This window comes from Crocuta crocuta, unplaced genomic scaffold, assembly GCF_008692635.1.
Source record: "Crocuta crocuta isolate KB4526 unplaced genomic scaffold, BGI_CrCroc_1.0 scaffold755, whole genome shotgun sequence".
NCBI classification, from domain to species: domain Eukaryota; kingdom Metazoa; phylum Chordata; class Mammalia; order Carnivora; family Hyaenidae; genus Crocuta; species Crocuta crocuta.
This window is the reverse complement of record NW_027531305.1, coordinates 868852-887746: the sequence shown is the minus strand read 5'-3', so window position 1 is coordinate 887746 and position 18895 is coordinate 868852. Positions and strand designations below refer to the sequence as shown.

Below are 18895 nucleotides of genomic sequence, written 5' to 3'. Positions count from 1 at the left end.
TTGTGTGGCAAGCATGCCTGATTCCCCGTGTCCCTCTGCTGCTCGAGCCCAGGGATTCTCAACCTGGGCTCTACCGACATTTGGGGCCAGATCACGTTTTGTGGTGGGGACTGCCCTATGTATTATTGCAGGATGTTGAGTGGCACCCTGGTCCGTCGCACCCCCTCCATTCCAACTGCAATCAGCAGAAACATCTTGAGGCCCCTTGGGAAGGGATTGAAATTGCCCCCCATGGAGGACCGCTGATCTGGGTTGAAACTTCTGCTCTGTCCTCCCCCAGCACCTGCCCAAATTGACTGACTTTGAGCAGGACAATGATGCTTATTTGATGCGACTCCACTTTTGAGCACATTTGACACACAGCAGCTCCATTGAACCCTCCACAAGCGCACGGGGCAGGCAGCCCAGACTCCACACCTCACTCCTGCGTGGAGCTAGGGTTCAGCCTAAGCTCTGGTTCTGGTGCTCCACTCTCTTGACCAGCCCACAACACCCTGTCCACCCACGAGGCTGTCACATCAGGCACTCGAAGTTTTGGTGGGGAACACTGGCAGCTCCCCGGCCTTTGAGGAGAAGTTCCAGGGAGGAACTTGAGACCTGAGACCGCTCCTCTGCAGCTTGACTTCCCGATGCACTTACTTGCCCAGCAGCTGCCGTACCTCCAGCAAATCCCAGGACCTCTAAGCCCCTGGGTGTTGTGTTTCCAGGGGGAAGGGGCTGCTGCTGCCTCAACCTGGTCTTGTGATTGTAGAGGAGGAGCATGTTTTCTCTGGGAGCGTGAAGCTGAAGCACCACCAGCTGGTTTATACCAGACTCTGACCTCCCAAAGCGCCATCCCCAGAGAACCTTGTTGGAGGGAATAAGATTAGCTCATCTTCCCTAGCGTGCCTCTGAGTCTAGCACCCCTGTGGGAAAGAAGTTTGTCCCAAGAACACTGACTTTTTTCAGACTCGTCTCTCTTGGTTGGCAGAGGGAGAGTGTGGTACTCAATGTTTTCCATGATGAAGCATTTAAATATATTATGACCAATAATAGTTATAATGTATTAAGTATTTGTTATGCTGGTAGAGCCACACTAAGCATGCAGTGTGTTATAATTCTTGCCATTGTGAGTGCCTGCAATGCAACCTGATCTGCACATATATATCTTCATGCATAGTCTTTAACGTTTTTACCGAAAGACATCGGAATGTCTATGGTTCTGAAGGTCACTTGACATCTTTGCGCAATGGTGTGATGTTTTCTAAATATTTCTTTGTCTATCAATTTGCTCTTGGTTTTTAAACACAATATGCTGACTTTGAATGCAGAAAACGTGGCACACACTTCTAAATTCTAAAGGTGCGTGCAGCAGCTTTAGTGTCTCTGTAAAAACAATGGTATCATGTACGAAAAGTTGTGGTTTTGTATCTTCTTTTCCGAATTTTAATACTTCTGTTTCTTGGAGTCTTGGGGGGGTGTCGTACTGCCTCTTTAGGACCCCAGAATAATGTTAAAGAGAAATCCATAACTATGGAAATCCATATATTGCTCCCAAGCTAAAATGGAATGTTCTCAAAGCCACACTTGTGAAATATATTTATAGTAGGACTTTACGTAGATCTCACTTTTAGATTCAGACATTTCTGTTCTACCACAAGTTTGCTGAGTTTCTTTCTGAATCATGTTTACCTTATAGGAGTTATTATGAATTACATTGACTAATTTAAAATTTTATGTGGAATGTTCCTCTAGGCACAAATAAGATGGAATATATGATGAAATCCTATCTCTCAAATTTAATAATTATAAACACTTGACCAATTGAGTTTCTTACAATATCCCCCCCTTATTTGATTTATTATTTTAAAGAAAATCCCACACAGTACACAAATTTACCCCTAGATATTATCCATGCTCATGTTAGTATAGATTACTAACATATAGTGATATATCTCTATCTATCTATCTATCTATCTATTCGTCCATCCATCATCTATCTATGCCATGCCATTAGCACACCTAATAAATAAATAAAACTGCCTTAATGTTTCCTGATACATGACCCATACTCAAATATTGTGATTTTTTTCAAACTTTTTTTAATAAAAATCCAGACATGGAACACACATTAATTTACTTATGTCATTAAGACTTTTATTTTATCTATTTATATTTCATTTTATTTTATCATATCTAATAATACGACATTTGTTTTTCTGTCACTTTTTCAAAACTAGATTCCTTATCTTGTAGAATGTCCTACACAAAATATTTTGCTCGTTGTTTCATCCCAGTGTTATTTTCCACGTACCTCAACAGAATTTGGACGTAGGGGCAAGAAAGGGGTGACAATGCTACCAAAAAGACTAGGGCTTTCAGGAGACCCCCTTTTCTGCAGCCAAGTTGGGGAATTGTTATGAGGTCGCATATCAAGACAATCTTTCCCAAGACTGCAGACAGAAGAAAAGGAGCAGTTTCAGCAGACCTGTGGCTTCTCACAGATCCAATGATACCAATACATATGGCACGTATCCGAGAACCAATAGCCAGAATCCGTCAGGAAGGCACAATCATAGTAGGAAGATGTGGTATCACGCCAGTTGCTGTGAAAACACACACAAGGATCAGCCAGGTCCCCTAACCACAGTGCTGGGCAAACCACACTCAGCCATGCCCCGCCGGGCTCACCAACAAGATCCCAGAAGAAGATAAGGCTACAGGTGAAGGTCTTGCCTTGGGAACATGTGAGTAATCCCTATAAGTAAAATATCCTAACCATATCTTACAGCAGTGTTTCTACATGAAGGAAATACTGGCACTGGGGGGTTTAGCATTATTTGTTGTGCGGGCCAGTACACCGTAGGACATCGAGCTGCGTTGCTGGTCTCTATCCGCTCTCCATTGTGACAACCAAAAATAGTGCAGTGCCAGATTTCTCTAAGAGGAAAGCACCACTGTTTTATAATAATCATCTGGTGCAACTTCTTAAATCATAAATGGAAAAAAAAAAAAAACGAGGTCAAACTGGACAAATGACTTAACATCCCTGAATCGCTGAGATTAAGTATGAGAACATGATGCATTCGAATGTCTGGTGTTTAACAGGTGCTAAGTCTTTCAAATGATCTCATACTCTTTCCTAAACATTTCTCGAAATGTTTGTAACACACACTCACACATTCATTGCAGAACATTCATACACCTGCTGTGTTCCAAGCCCTGTACTGGGTACTGGAGACACATCAATGTGCTGGATGCCTGCTCTGCCCTAAAGTAGCAGCCTGTCTGATGGGCAAGACATACTTGGGCAAAGGAAGATCATAATGCAGCCACAAAACTCTACATAGTGTGTGCCTGGGAATTAAGGGAGTTGGATTAACTCACGCTGGGCACAAGATGGGTTCTTCTGTGAAGCTTGACACAAACCATAAAAGATGTTCCAGATAGATGACACAGGAACAAAAGCAGAAAGACAACATACAAGATAATATCCAAAAAGATGAGTCATTTACTACATAGATGTGGCAAGGTGGTAGAGAGGCTTTAGGAGTGTAGGAGATGAGGATGTAAAGATGAATGGTACCCACTATGTGGGAATTGAAAGGTACCATCTAAAGATTCTGGGTTATCCATGGTGTTTCCAAAAACTATATCAAAGGTGTGCTTTAGGAAGATGCCCCCTTGAACTTGACTAGAGCATGAGTTGATGAAGGTAAGACGAAGTATAGTATATACAGCAATTGTCCTGAGCTGAGCTGAGGCAGAAGCAGTGGAGGTGAAGGAAAGCAGATGTACTCAAGATGGTCCGGGAGGCATAGTGTGAAGTTCTGGTCAAGTGTAAACATGAAGAAAGTTCAAAAACAGATGATGACCAGAATGTGAGGGCACTGAATCATACGTGGAGGGGTTAGGACTCGATCCCCTGGGCAGTGGTTCCTCACGTGAGTTCTATAGGATACTAGAGGCTCCAGATATGTCCAAATGAGTTGTGCATCTCAATGAGTTTGGTCCATCGCACACTCTCTACTCCTTCCTTAGAGTGTACAATTCTCTTCAATGTATTAAAGGCATTGAGACTTCCTACAATAAAAAACTTCCTATTTAATGTTGTTTAATTATGGTTTTTACACACACACACACACACACACACACACACACACACATTAAACATGACAACTGGAAATACAACAGGAAGTTTGGCTTAGGCCAAAATCAGACCCTTGAGGCAGTTTGAGAATCTGTGGGAAGATGTCTTCAAGATTCAATTGGACAGACAAGCTCAGGTGTTCTGAGTCCAAAAGGGATACTCACACGAAGGTGGGGACTGAGCCATCTTGCCACTTGTGAATGCCGTTTGGGTAGTGTTTCCTGAGGCCAATCCAGTAGTTCTTATTTTCCTTTGGACTCAAGAATTTCTGCATGAGAAGAAGGCAAAGTAAGTCAAGAAAGACTACAGCCAGAGGTGAGAATGCAGTGGGGACAGTCCATGAAAAGGATTAAGACCTAGGGGACCCTGTGGGCATGTGTCCTCCAGTGCAGCAATTGAACACATTGGCTGAAAGCTCTGGGTAGATCACCATTTCCACTGTTATTATGACCTATGTGATCAGCAAATTATAGGCACTTATGGTCTACAGGCTTTTCACTTGTAAAATGGGGATAACAATGGCAGGTGCCTTCCAGGATTTTCTGAAACTTCAATGAGAGAATAAGAGCCCAGTATGGCTCCTAGCTGAGCACTAGTTGGTTAAAGGGTAGACAGGATCATTCAAGGGCATGGGTAACAGGGTGAGGAATTTGGACACTACTCCATAGAAAATGTTCTGGCAATCATTTGGATTCCACTGACAAATATTGAATCCGCTGAACCATACTGAGTGTGTCCAATCTGGTTCTAGGCACTATAGACTCGAAAATGAGTCAGAACCACCCCTAGCCGGGAAGCTCTCCATGTGTAAGGAGATGAACCAGGCATCTGGCAGCATAGCCCAGTGTTAAGGAAGAGGACCGGAGCTGTCCAGGTAAGTAGAAGGAAGCATTCCAGGCAGAAGGGCCAGCATGAAGAATCGCTCAGAAGCAGGACGGAATGCTGGCTAATCCTGCATGCTGAGACAGTGGAAGGGTATGGTGAAGGGCAGAATGAAGGATTTGCACTGGATTCTACAGGGGACAAGGACATGAGCTTGCAATGACTTGAAGGGCCTCCAGAGCACCCCTCCCCCCTTCCCACCTGCTCTGCTTGGCTGTTGATGATGGCCAGGTGAGCATCCTTCTCAGTACAGTGATCCTTGGCTTGGAACCAGTTCATTTCTTGTGTGGAGAACTGATAGCAGGAGCCCTGAAATGCTGTCCAGTTTTCATGGCAGGGCTCGCAGAAGGATTCTGGAGAAAGAGAGAGACATCAGCTCCCTGGAGGCTACAGGCTGCGCTGGCCTCCAGTGGTGAAATGATCCAAACCTGTGCATCCGTGCCTCTTTGCAAAACTGAGCACAGTAGCTTCCCATGTATTCATTCAAGAGTTGGGCCGTAGCAGATGGCAGAGTAATATATGCAGGGGGCCTGAAGCTTCATGTTAACATCCACCTTGACAGAGGATCGATTAAAGCAACCCAACACACGCTCGCGTGCTGTAAGGACCCGTGCCGAAGATGACCACAGTTCTCTTCCAACTCGCAGTTCGCACCACGCAGCCCGCCCCGCCTCCTTACCGTTGCCTGCCCGCACAGCCTCCGTTTGCCGGAACACCTCTCCCCACAGGATGTCCCGCTGGTGCCCAGCATCTGCCAGACCCTGCACAACTAAGAGGCCCACAGAGAAAGGCGGATCAAGACCGGGTGGCACACGTGGGAAGGAAGCCCTTCTGTCTCGTTCAGCACTCACATTTGATGTCCATCTGCTTGAGGTCTTCCTGCATCTGGTTGGAGAACTGCAGTACTAGGAGAGACGTGCGGACGCTCTAGACCTTTCGGCACCCGGATCTTCTCCCACTCCCAGATCCACAGGCTAAGACGAGGAGGGCAGTTCCCTCTAAAGTCACAAAGTCCAGCGATGCAGTCCAGCCACCCCCTTATGGACCCATCTCTGTCCCGGCCCTGTAGGGCCCGCTTCTCAAGACTAGGTCCATGTGATCACCCATATCCCACCGGCTCACCACCTTACCCTCAGCCAGGACCACACCTAGAATGAGGACGAGCAGAAACAGCACCAGAGTCATTGCCAGGCAGAAAAACTTCCAGGGGCCATCCTGGGGCAGCTTCTGGTCCCGCTGCGCTGCAGGGAATGCAGCAAGCATGAGGCAGTGCACACAGTCTGCCGGGACCATGTCAGGAAGGTGGAGGGATGAGGGATGAGCCTGAACCAAGCCCTGGAGTGGAAAGCGATGAGCCATCCTTGGTACTGAGGGCATCTACTCCTGCCCTGGGCTTCTTGACTCACCCAGTTCCCCCTGAATGGGAGGATATTTTCCTTCCATGGTGTGAAGTCCTATATAGCCTGCTGTTCTCTGTGCCTGCATCCACCTGTGGCTGCAGCTCCTTCTGGGCTAACTATCCACAGCCCTTCTGGTTATTGTTGAAGACATGCCCATCCTATTCTAGGAAATGCCCCCCTCCCTCCCCCGGCAGTGTAAACCATCAGATGCTTCCTTTCTGGCTGAGCGAGGCCCCCAAGATCTCTAGATGGCTTATCTTCAAGTCATGCCACGGGGAGATGACATTAGCATCTTGGAAAAAGTATTCAGTCCCAAGCATTCTCTGCAGCTGTCATTTCTCTCTCAGTTCAGGGGACAGTAGCTGCCCTAGAAATCTGCCTCAAAGTTTCTGGTGCATTTGCACCTTTAAGCTTCTGGTTAAAGCTTCGTTTCAAAAGATCTTGCATTTTCTCAGAGATAAAATTTTGGTAATTTCAACACTGGAGTTATGTTTATGGTTTCTCAGAGCACGTGGCCACTCTTTCCCTTGCACATTGCTTTATTTTTTTTTAATTTTTTAAATGATTTATTTATTTCTGAGAGAGAGAGAGAGAGAGAGAGGCAGCATGAGCAGGGGAGGGTCAGAGAGAGAGGGAAACACAGAATCTGAAGCAGGCTCCAGGCTCTGAGCTGTCAGCACAGAGCCCGACGCAGGTCTCGAACCCACGAACTGTGAGGTCATGATCTGAGCTGAAGTCAGACGCTTAACCGACCAAGCCACCCAGGCGCCCTGCATGTTGCTTTATAATGCTACATCTTAAATGGAGAAAGTGGTAGAGTAAGAAGAAGAAAGCACACATAGATGGAGAGGCTTCTATTTACCAAACCTACTGTTAGGAAACAGTCACACATCATGACATTTTATGTGTCTTTTTCTCTCTGAATATCATTATAATTTTTCTCTTTTTCTTTGGTTTTCAGCAGGTTGCTGTGTGTGTGTGTGTGTGTGTGCAAGCGTGAGTGTGTGTGTCTCCATATGCTGTTTGGAATTTACCCAGCTAGGATTTTTCAGTTCATTCGATCTGTACTTTGATTATCTTTCATGATTTTTATAAGAATTTTCAGAATTCTGAGCCCCAGATTTCCTACTCATTTACTCTGATGACTTGCAATATGCGCCCTAACCTATCAACCTCAGTTTCCCTATTTATAAAATGGGAATAAGCATCCCCACCTATCAGGAATGCTCTCTGCATTAAAATCATGGAATATGGTGATTCACAAGCCTCCCATACATACAGCTATGGGTCTTTTGAAAGGCATAGTAATACTCTTAGACTTGGCCAGGCAGGATGCCTATCTGGGTCCTGAACATCTGGGGGCCCTCAGTTTCAAGTGAAACTTGAAAACTTGAAACTTGAAACTTCCTCAAGGGAAGTCCTCCTCTGTTCTCTGGGGTCAGACAGGACAGTCAGCGACTTCCAGGAAGAGCACTCCAGGCTCCTAGGACCACAGTGATTTCGAGTGGGTCTTGGCCATAGGAAAGAATTGTCTCAAACTTTTCACTCCCTTATGGTGCCTGTCACCTGCCAGGGACAACCTTGGTCCCCATTTATCTCTTTTGAGACACTCTGAAACCTCAAACACCACAAAAACACTACATCCTTGAGTTTTATTACAGGATGTTCAACTCCAGACTTGAGAGTTGCACTCTGACCAGTAGGAGTGGCTCTGTCAATAAACTCCACACCTGGCATCTACTGAGTGAGTTCCAGCAGCTGTTACAGACGCTGAGGGCACAGAGATACATGGTATCCAGGCCCAGACCCAGGATGGAGGAGCCATCATGCAATGTGCCAAGTTGTGAGGGCGACATCTGCTGGTCACTGTGGGAAATGTTGTCCCTGGCGCTGGAAGGATGATGGAAGAGGCCTTCTGTGGGCTGACAGCAGGGAAAGGGAATTCCTGCCAGAGGGATGGAGATCAGTAATGTAGAGAATATGAAAGTGTGTGGTTGGATTACGCCCACATGCTGGGAGAGCTTGGGGGAGATAAGCCATGGGCCTGAAGGCTGGACAATGAGGTCTGGAATGGATCCTGCAATGGACAGGGACATAACCTGCACCATCTTGGAGAAGGGCCCTAAGGCCCCCCTGTCCTCACCTGCTATGTGTGACTACTGGTAGTGACCAGGTGAGCATTCTCCTGTGCAAAGGAGCCTTGCCTGATTCCAGAAAACTTGTCTGAGGAGAAGTAGTAGCAGGAGCCCCCAAACACGTGCCAGGCATTGGTCTGGGCTCACAGGCGGTGGATTCTGCTGGTGCCAGTCTTTGCTCACAGCTGCAGACAGAGAGGTGGGTCAGACCCAGCCTGTCCCTGAGAGTAATGCCCTGCACCTACTTCCCTCCACTGCATACCACCCCTGTGTCTGTCTCCCATCTGATCCCAGACGCAAGTACAGAATGGCGCTAGTGTTAGTGGTTAAGTCAACAGTCAGTGGATTTCCTGCTTGGATCTTTATACCTCCGTGGCTTTCAGGGAAGTCAGGGGGTTTTAACGTCGTGGGAGTCTGCTGCATCTTGATGGCATTTATCTCCCAGATTTGAATGACCCAGCACCCGCCCACCTCCCACCCAGTTACTCAGAGGTGGAACTTGGGTCCAGTCACTTCCGTTCTCTAGCACAAAGTCGGAACTCCGTGAGTGTTTATAGGACAAGATTCCCACTGCGGATTGCACAGTTAAGTCAAGTTGAAGAACTCTTCAAATCCTTGGTCATCGTCTTGCTTAAGAAGTCCGCCCTCATTCTGCTAAGCGGTTGTCTAACGGCGTATGGAGGGAGGAAGCCTCATGCTTGATCTGCCCTTTGATTACTGGGTAAAGTCGGAACAGGGCACACCAGCTGGGTAGTGTGATAAGCATGTCCAGCCTCAGTTCCCAAAGACAGTGCACGAGATAAGTCTTATCTCCAGCTCAGAGGAAGTCCAGCCCCAGCCAGCCTGTATCCAACAGCTGTGTATGCAACGCCTGAGCCTTTGCTGGGGAGCCCACAGTGGCCAGGACTGACATACCTTCCCTTGTGAACATCACAGTAGAAGGGCGAGGGTGGAAGATGAATAACTGACTTTAGACAAGAGGGTGAGGAGTTTGAGGAAAGGAAGGCAACTGGCTAAAGAGCCTAAAAACCTAATCCACAGAGTATGGGGAGGCTGGGGGTGGGCATAGGGGGGCAGATTCATGGATAAAGTGACATTTCCGCTGAGACATTTTGTTCCAGAGGCAAAATGAGTGGAAAGGGTACACCAGGCAGAAGGAACAGCATGTGCAAAGGACCTGAGGTGGGAAGGTAATTGCCCATCCAAGGAACAGAGCGAGGCCAACATGACAGGGTCTGGGGCAGCAAGGAGGGGTGAGTGGCTCAAAATGGCCTAAGATGGCAGATGGGGGTCAGACTGCAGAGTACATCGCCCCATAACCCAACAGGCACTAGATGACGCACATTTACAAGAAGAACACTGGCTGTGATGTCAGTGAATTTCAGATAAATTGGGGAATAGCCATTCACATTTCAGTGGGATCTTGCAGCACATGGACCTTCCATAGGGTTGCAGTGAGAGGCTAGTTTGTTTTCTCAGGCAGTTTTATTGAACACCTACAAGGTGCCCGGCTGGGGGAGCACAATGCTGGCTAGTTCAGGTTGGCCCTGCCCTCTCGGGGCTGCCAGTCTGGGGGGCAAGGAGGGGCGGTGTTGGACAGGTAGTATCTGTAACGGTGCAGTGAGCATGCTGTGGGTGTAGGATTCTCAGCGGCCCTTGGAGCCCTGGAGACCTCCACCCGCGTGGTCAGCAGTGTGGAGCCGTCACAGCAGCCACGCCCCGAACCAGGGACTTCACATGCCTGAGTTCTGCTGCCCCAGATGCTGGTGTGCATGTTGTAGCATTTGGCTGTTTGCAGATCCGGGAACCTTGTGGCTTGGGGGAAGAGACTGTCACCTCCAGTTCCCACTTATGTCTCTTGGTGCTAATCACATGGCCAACTTTTAGCTTGATCCTAAGTCAGAAAACCATCTGGGGACCAGGTCTCCGGAGTGGGGTGAGTCTGTGGCTCTGTCTCCACCTTAACGCTGAGCCGTGCATCAGATCTCCTCTGCCTGCAGCTCTGTGGCTGATCCGCAGGGACTCCTTAATTTCCACAAATGAAGTGGAGGGTGGGGAATTGTGAGCCAACTTTTAATGAGCCCTTAAGTGTCACTGAAAATCCCATGGCTTGTTCACTAACAAAACTTGGAATTGGTTTCTAGGGATTATTATGTCAGCAGTGTTTGGCTGATTGTGCCGGGTGCATGTCCCACTGGGCTCCTTAATTCCAATCATGTCTATAATATTTTTAATCTATCTGTGTTCTCAAAGAAGCATGCCCAGGAGCCCTGACTGAAGGCACAGAGAATGTTGGGGTGGGGCTGGAGGTGGAGGGTTTAGATCAATTCCATTTGCTCACTAAGGAGATCCCGTGACATCACCTCATTTGAATTCTCTGGGGACTTGTTTTCGTCTTGTTCTTTAATTTGTTGATTTCATTTATTAAAGAGATGAGCCTGGGTGGCTCAGTCAGTTGAGTGTCTGATTTCAACTCAGGTCATGATCTCGGGATTTGTGGGTTTGAGTCCTGCTTGGGGCCTGGTGCAGACAGCTCCGAGCCGGGAACCTGCTTGGAATTCTGCCTCTCTCCTCTCTCTGCCCCTCCCCCACTCATGCTCTGTCTGCCTCTCTCTGTCTCTCTCTCAAAAATAAATAAACACTAGGAGCGCCTGGGTGGCTCAGTCGGTTAAGCATCCGACTTTGGCTCAGGTCATGATCTCACAGTTCATGAGTTCAAGCCCCGCGTTGGGCTCTGTGCTGACAGCTCAGAGCCTGGAGCCTGCTTCAGATTCTGTGTCTCCCTCTCTCTCTGCCCCTCGCCCGCTCATGTTCTGCCTCTCTCTGTCTCAAAAATAAATAAACTATTTAAAAAATTGTTAAAAATTTTTAATAAAAACAAAAATAAAATAAAAACAAAAATCAGAAGAGCTGGCCACCAGTGCAAATTGTTCATGTCTCTTCAGGTTCTTAAACACAGAGTAATAGCAAGAGAATACTTGTGTGGTAACACGGATAGCTTCCTGCTTTAGGGCACTGACTCACATCAGACTGACATGGGTTCAAATCCTGACCCTGCCACTTTCTGGCCGTGTACACTTGGTGAAGTAAATTTGACCTCCCTGAGCCTCCATCTGCAGGTGGGAAAGCAAACGATAATAGCATCTGCCTCGGAGTGTGGTGTATGTGCCTGCTCAGTAAATGCTAGGGCGTGTCAACGCAAAATGAACAAACCTTTTAGAATCTCTAAAAGTAAGAGAGTTTTCTTGAAGCCCAGGTTAGGACAGCTGCCTGGGAAACACGATCTTCACAGATAGTGCTCCTGAGAATGAGCTGTTATTCCAGGGTTGTATACTTTTTTATATCTTGTAAAGGCCCAAAAGATGATGGATTATAGATTAGCCCTAAATGCAGTGCACAGGACATAGGCGGGAATTGTGAGTTTTATCATAAAGGAATGCAGGGAACAGGAGCATTGGTCGATGTCTCAAAGAGAAGAGTTTTCCTTTAAGCCACTCCTTCACACGAAGCAGATGTGCCGGGCATAACTGTGGGTCATAAATCAAGCATTTGGTTTGACCAAAGTTTATGCCCAGTCATGCCAACTTAGAAAGAAATCAAGGGGCGCCTGAGTGTCTCAGTGGGTTGAGCATCCAACTCTTGATTTTAGCTCAGGTCATGATATCATGGTTTATGAGATGGAGTTCCGTGTCGGGCTCTGTGCTGACAACTTGGAGCCTGCTTGGAAATCTCTCTTTCTCCCTTTCTCTCTCTCTGCCCCTCCTCTGCTCATGCTCTCTCTCTCTCTCTCTTTCTCCCTCCAAATAAATAAACATTTAAAAAAAAGGAAAAAAAATCGAAAATGGCTTCCTTTGCAGATCAGGCCTTTAGAGAGTTTTTCTCCCATTAAGAATATTGTTTTATCGGGGCACCTGGGTGGCTTAGTCGGTTAAGTGTCCGACTTTCACTTAGGTCATGATCTCGCGGTTCGTGGGTTCAAGCCCCACATCGGGCTCTGTGCTGACTGCTGGCTCAGAGCCTGGAGCCAATTTCGGAGTCTGTGTCTCCCTCTCTCTCTGACCCTCCCCGGCTCACGCTGTCTCTCTTTCTCTTTCCTAGAAATAAATAAAACATTAAAAAAAAAAGAATATTGTTTTATCACTTATTAGAGTCCTGTAGGTGTCTGAGCCAACCAACCACCCCACGTCTTGAGGACTCATCCATTCACTTATTCACCCAACACTGACTGAGTGCTTTCTTTGTTTCAGACTCAGGAACTCAAGCACAGAACAAACAAGATGATGTCCCTGCCCTCCTGGCATCTATCTCGAAGTGGGAATAAAATAACTCAAAAGAATAGGAGCAAGTAATCAAATCAAAGAGTTACACATTTATATTCGTGTCTTACAGGGAATAAAAAGCGTGCTGTGATTTTAAAGCACTGTGTTCTAGGCACTGAATCGAATTTATGAGAGTGCTGTTCTCCACACCTGATGAGTGACTGAGACCTGGGGTCCCCAGGAGAGGAAGAGTTTTCTCATGATTAAAGACGTCCAAAGAAGAAATGGCCTACCCGGGGGTAAGGAGGGCTTCAAGCAGAGGTCTGTCACACCCACCATGTGAGTAGGGAAATGACCCCCCATTGGATGTGGAAGGAGTGACAATCTCCTAAATTCCTTTTTGATTGAATGGAGATTCAGTTGTCAGGGACACAAATGTAAATTTTAGGCAAAAAAAAAAAAAAAAAACACACAAAAAACAAAAACCAGAAACCCATTGACTCCTGCCCTAAGACATGCAAGGATTTGGGGAGGTGACCTCCGGACTCAGATCATGGCTTCACGGCTCTCTTGCTTTGAGATTTCCAATATTCACATGTAGTTTTATTTCCTTCTGTCTCTGAGCAGACAAGCCTCATTCCAATTACTCTAGATGGTGGAGGCCACAGAGGGGAAGGAGGGCTTCTCTCACCCACCACCCACATGCTTTTGTTTTATGGCAAAAACCAGCGCTTGTTACTGTTCTTGCTTGTAGAGGAATAGCCACACCTAATTTATATTTTTTAAGGAATAAAATTTATTGAGAATTCCTGGGATGGTGGTTAGCCCCTCCCAACCTAGAGGGAGGAACCACCACTGTAGGAAATCACTCAGAAATGACACTGTCCCAACACCTTCGGCCAACACAGGAAGCAGCAAAAATCATTCCCTCAGAACCTGGTCAGGCTCTGTTTATCCAAAAGGGGTTGGGTGGATAGATACAGAAGGGACCATCACATGATACTCGGGGTAGGAATGGGGTGTCATGGACCCCAAGTCTCATCAAGGATAAGAGATGAGCCTGGTGACCAGGAACTCCACCCCCGGAGAAGAAGTGGATCATTTCTGAGGAGCCAGCTTGAGGTCCAGCCACACCTAAAGGTTTTGAGAGTTGTGTAGTAGGTGCGAATGAGTGGGGTAACCTTTGGCAAAACTACATTTCCCTCAGTCCCGACCCCTGGCCACCACAAACCTACCCCTTTTCTATGACTTTGCCTTTTTTTTTTTTTTACATTCCATGTATGAGAGAGGTCATACAGTATTTGCCTTTCCTTGACTTATTTTAGTACGCATAATGTCCTCAAGGTCATTTATGTTGTCATAGAAGACAGGACTTCCTTCGTTTTATGGCTGAATAATATTCCATTGTATATGATGAGGGAACATAAGGCAAACTGAGGGCAAAGCACCAGCTAGCACACCACCCTCTCCCTTCACTGGGAATATGTGTGATGTTCCTCAGACACTCCCAGCCCCCCAGAACAAAGGAACGGGCTGTAAGTGCTGGCCATGGCGATGTGGGAAACTAAGGCAAATGAAAAATCAAATTCTCTTACTGCCTACAGCCCACGAACAAATCCTTGAACCAGGCAGTGTGGCCTCCGTCCAGGAGCTCAGCTGCCTCGACGATGACACTTTGCTGGGAGCAAAAGGGAATCTTGGCTTAGCGTTATCCTGACTTCCCAGGATCCCGTAAGTCTACTTTAACCTATAAAAGTTCCTTTGCAAACCTCCTTTATTTTTAACCCCCAAATATATGTTAGCAATTATACTCCAAGCTTATGGCCCCTGATACACACCTGAAGGGTCTCATGGCTGAAGTTTTACTGAACAGTGATAAATGGTGTTTTCCTAACAACAGCTGGCTCCCCGAGGTCCTGGAAACCTTGCTTCCAGCATTCCTTAGAGACTTACGCCATCCCTAACCCCCTCCCAACCTAAAGGCATATAATCATTTACCTGTCACAAGCCCAGTACAGCTCTTTCTGCCCACGGGTCCTGTCCCTGCACTTTAATAAAATCACCTTTTTGCACCAAAGACATCTTCAAGAATTCTTTCATGGCCGTCGGCTCCGAACCCCACCATCACCCCAAACCCCATCAGTATATGTGGGAATATGTGCATATTCCACTGTACATTATAGCTAGGCTGTTTCGGTGTCTTAGCCATTGTGAACAATGATGCAATGGCCATGCAGGTGCAGATGTTCCTATGTGAGAGTGATTTCACCTCCTCCAGGTAAATTCCCAGAAGCAGAATTTCTAGATCACCCGGTAGTTATAGTTTTAATATTTTACGGAACCTCCATACTGTTTTCCAGAGTGACTGCACTGATTTACAATCCCGCCAAGGTTATACGAGGTTCCCCTTTGTCCACATCCTCTCGAGCCATTGTGATCTCTTATCTTTTTGAAAACAGCCATTCTAACATGTGTGAGGTGACATCTCAATGCGTTTTTTTATTTATTCTTTTAATTTTTTTAACGTTTATCTATTTTTGAGCAAGAAAGAGACACAGAGCACGAGCAGGGGAGGGACAGAGAGAGAGGGAGACACGGAATCCAAAGCAGGCTCCAGGCTCTGAGCTGTCAGCACAGAGCCCAATACGGGGCTCGAACCCATGAAATGTAAGATCAACACCTAAACCGAAGTCAGATCCTCAACTGACAGAGCCACCCAGGCGCCCCGGATTTAAGTTGACGTATAGTTGACATACAAGGTTATAATCGGTTCAGTCGTATGGCATGGTGACTGGACAAGTCTATACATCAATGTGGTTTGGGTTTGCATTTCCCCTGATGATTAGTGATGACGAGAATCTTTTCATGTACCCACTGAGCAGCCTCTTCGGGTCTGGGAGGTGTGGGGAGACGGCAAATGCATGGTCCTCAGCCTCCAGCCTGGCTCCAGGATTCTCCGAATGCCGGGAGCCGCACCGGCCTCTCTGGATGGCAATCACAGCAAGGAAATGGCAATGTTTGCACAGCTTCTGCCATGAGAAATGAAGACTAGTATCTCCTTCTGCTACTACTGGCTCATGCTGGAAATGAGCCTGCTGGTATTGACCAGGCCTCACAATATTCCATATCAGACCCATATTCTGAATACAGATACCTCATAAGGAAAAGCATATTCCTGCCTTTACAAAAGAGACTTTAGATGAAAGCTCTATGGGCAATTGTCAAAAGGCTCTTCCTATGGGCCTTGCAGATCCAAGACTTAAGGGGTTAAGAACACAAGAGTTACAACTGAGCCTGGCCCTGAGACAAACAGCCTATTTCAGGGCAGAACATAAGTTACTACATATATCTTTGCTAATTGGTGAAGCATAGCAGTCCCTTCCTCAAGGCCTACATTCCACAAACACCCTCCCTTACACTGGCAACTGGGATGAGGATAGATAAAAGTAGCTAAAACATAAACCCAGGTGCAAAGACTGACAATTTAGGGCCCCCATGGTAGTTTCCACAAATAAACCAATTCAGAAACATTTATCTTCTTGAGGGCCAGACAGAATAACTCCTAGCTTATCTATATACAATTTAACTTGTATGTTATGCTGTTTTTCACTATGAACATTCTGTTAATTGATATCACAAAAGGCCTCCCATTGTAAGAAATTCCTTTCTATGACTTCATCTTGTTGCTGAACCTTAAAATAAAGATACCAAAACCGACAGGACAGAGATGCCTGCCTGGTGATCAGAAAGAATCTCGGGGCTCTCTCACTCTCTTTCGCCGACACCGTCCATCCTTCAGGGACCCCTGGACCTGTCGGAGCCGGCGCGGCCTCCGACATCCGAACCCTCAAACCCCACCAGATGCAAAGTCTGCCTCTCCCTTCCAGCCCAGATCTTTGACACTCAAGGACCAGGGGGAAATTGCCCAGCCCCCACCACTCACTGTCCCCGGACCAGGTCTCTTCACCCTGTCATCTCGTCTGCCTGGCCTGTGTTCCCCAGTCAGGAAGCCAGGAACTCGGCCCAGTGAGCTCAGCTGCACTGCCAGTAGCTGACACGCATGCACGGGGAGCTTTGGGATGGTAAGGCCGGCCTCACATGGAGGAGGGAGGCCCTGCTGCCAGAGCCAGGGCCCAGATCCAGGTCTGCGGGCCTGTGAGCCACTCTTGTAACAATACGTCCTTCCTCTGTTTCTAGAAGTTGTTCTCTCCTCCCTTAGTCTTCTCATTAGTCCTCCCAGACACTTCCCCAAGTCCATCCTCTATCCCTGGCACACCTTGATGCCTTTCTTCCTACAGGTGACCATGGTATATGAATAAGAACACCATTGGAGCGCCTGGGTGGCTCAGTCGGTTAAGCATCTGACTTCGGCTCAGGTCATAATCTCATGGTTCATGGGTTCAAGCCCCGTGTCGGGCTCTGTGCCGACAGCTCAGAGTCTGGAGCCTGTGTCGGATTCTGTGTCTCCCTCTCTCTCTGACCCTCCCCTGTTCATGCTGTCTCTCTCTCTCTCTCTCTGAAATAAATAAAACATTAAAAAAACAAGAGAATACCATTGCTATTCATGAACAACATTCCACGTGCCAGTCCTTAAACTAAACAGTGCCCTTAAGTCTTCTTAGAAACTGCTTCCAACAGCCTCTGAGGTGGGTTCATCTAGAGCCCCCTTCACACAAATGATGAACTTGAGGCTCAGAGTTTAGTTCCCTCACCCACGGCCATGTCTGTCTTCAGGGTCAGAGCTGGGATTTGAACAGCTCTGCCTGACCCCAGGGCCTGTGTTCTCACTGCTCCGCTGCCTGCCTCGGGTACCCTGTGTTCTGACCTTGTTCACTCCCCACTCTTTGTGAGGGCAGCTCTCCATTCTTCTGGGTCCAGCTCCAGCTTCCAGTGATGGATCACAGGAAGTGCCTCCCAAGCTGGGGATGAGTGGAGGGTACAGCTTCCCTCTGCATCCCACCCCATCCCTACAGCAGTCAGGCTGCCCCAACCCAATGGCCATCCCTTCTCCAATCTCTTCTCTGCTTGGGGGGCACCTTCATTTGTGGGATGGACACTGGGGGGGTGGGCTGGGTCACTCCAATCACCTCAGCTTCCAGCAGGCCAGTCTTTTCTCTTTTGTTGGGATAATGCTGAGGAACGTGACCATCAAAAAGAGAATCAGAGTCTGTCAGGCAAAGAACTTCCAGGGATTTGTTCCCATCATCCTGGGGAGAAATTCATTCAAGGAAGGGCAGGGGGCAAAGAACAGCTCTGCCTGTCCCCCCTGAACACACTCTTATCCATGGATTTCTGGGCTCACCCTCTGACCCACTAGGTAGTGAATTTTCTGATGCTGATTTTCTTCCTGATAAGGGAGAAGAGATGGATACATCTACCTGGCCTTCTGCCTGGATGCCGGGTCCTAAGCTAAAGCATGACTTATGGAAATGATTTAAAATTCTCCACACACAACTGAGCCTTCCATAAAGAGGAATGTTAGGAGCAGAGGCCAATGGGGTCAAAGGAGAAGAGCCATAAACCTATAATCCAGCCTGTCGGGGTGGAGTAAAGGTGTACAGTGCCCAGCCCTTTCTCGCCTGTTTGGCTGGAGGTGATGCAGTCTGACTGGAGGTGATGAGGGAGTATGAGGCAGGTGGAGGGCAAAATACAGGCTGGCACAAACCCCCCCCCCCCGGGGGGGGATATTCCTCGGACACCCCCAGCTACCCAAGAACAAAGGAAAAGGGTGTAAGTGCTGGCCATGGTAATGCGGAAAACTAAGGCAAATGAAAAACTAAAGCCCCTTACTGCCTACAGCCCATGGACAATCCTTAAAACCAGCAGAGTGACCTCCTTTTAGGAGCTCAGCTGCCTCGATGATGACACTTTGCTGGGGGCAAAAGAGAACCTCAGCTTAATATTTTCCCACCTCAAGGATCCTGTAAGTCTACTTCTTTTATCTCGACTGCCCCAAGATATATGCTGGCAATCATACACCAAGCATATGGCCCCTGATATGCATCTGAAGGGTCTCATGACCGAGGTTGTATTAAACAGCAATAAATGGCATTTCCTTAGCAACAGTCAGGTCATGGAAACATTGCTTCC

At 47.4% G+C, this 18895-nt stretch overlaps 1 protein-coding gene across 1 annotated transcript; it reads right to left on the bottom strand.

The window, feature by feature from the left end:
* Window positions 1-2246: 2246 nt before the first annotated feature.
* Window positions 2247-6454, bottom strand: LOC144237915 (C-type lectin domain family 4 member G-like). The gene is made up of 7 exons (XM_077771632.1): window positions 6418-6454; window positions 6142-6252; window positions 5863-5916; window positions 5691-5780; window positions 5213-5364; window positions 4294-4397; window positions 2247-2585 (listed from the first exon to the last, which is right to left on the bottom strand). Exons 1-7 carry the CDS (start codon window positions 6452-6454, stop codon window positions 2459-2461), a joined length of 675 nt encoding a protein of 224 aa, XP_077627758.1. The 3' UTR covers window positions 2247-2458.
* Window positions 6455-18895: the final 12441 nt, after the last annotated feature.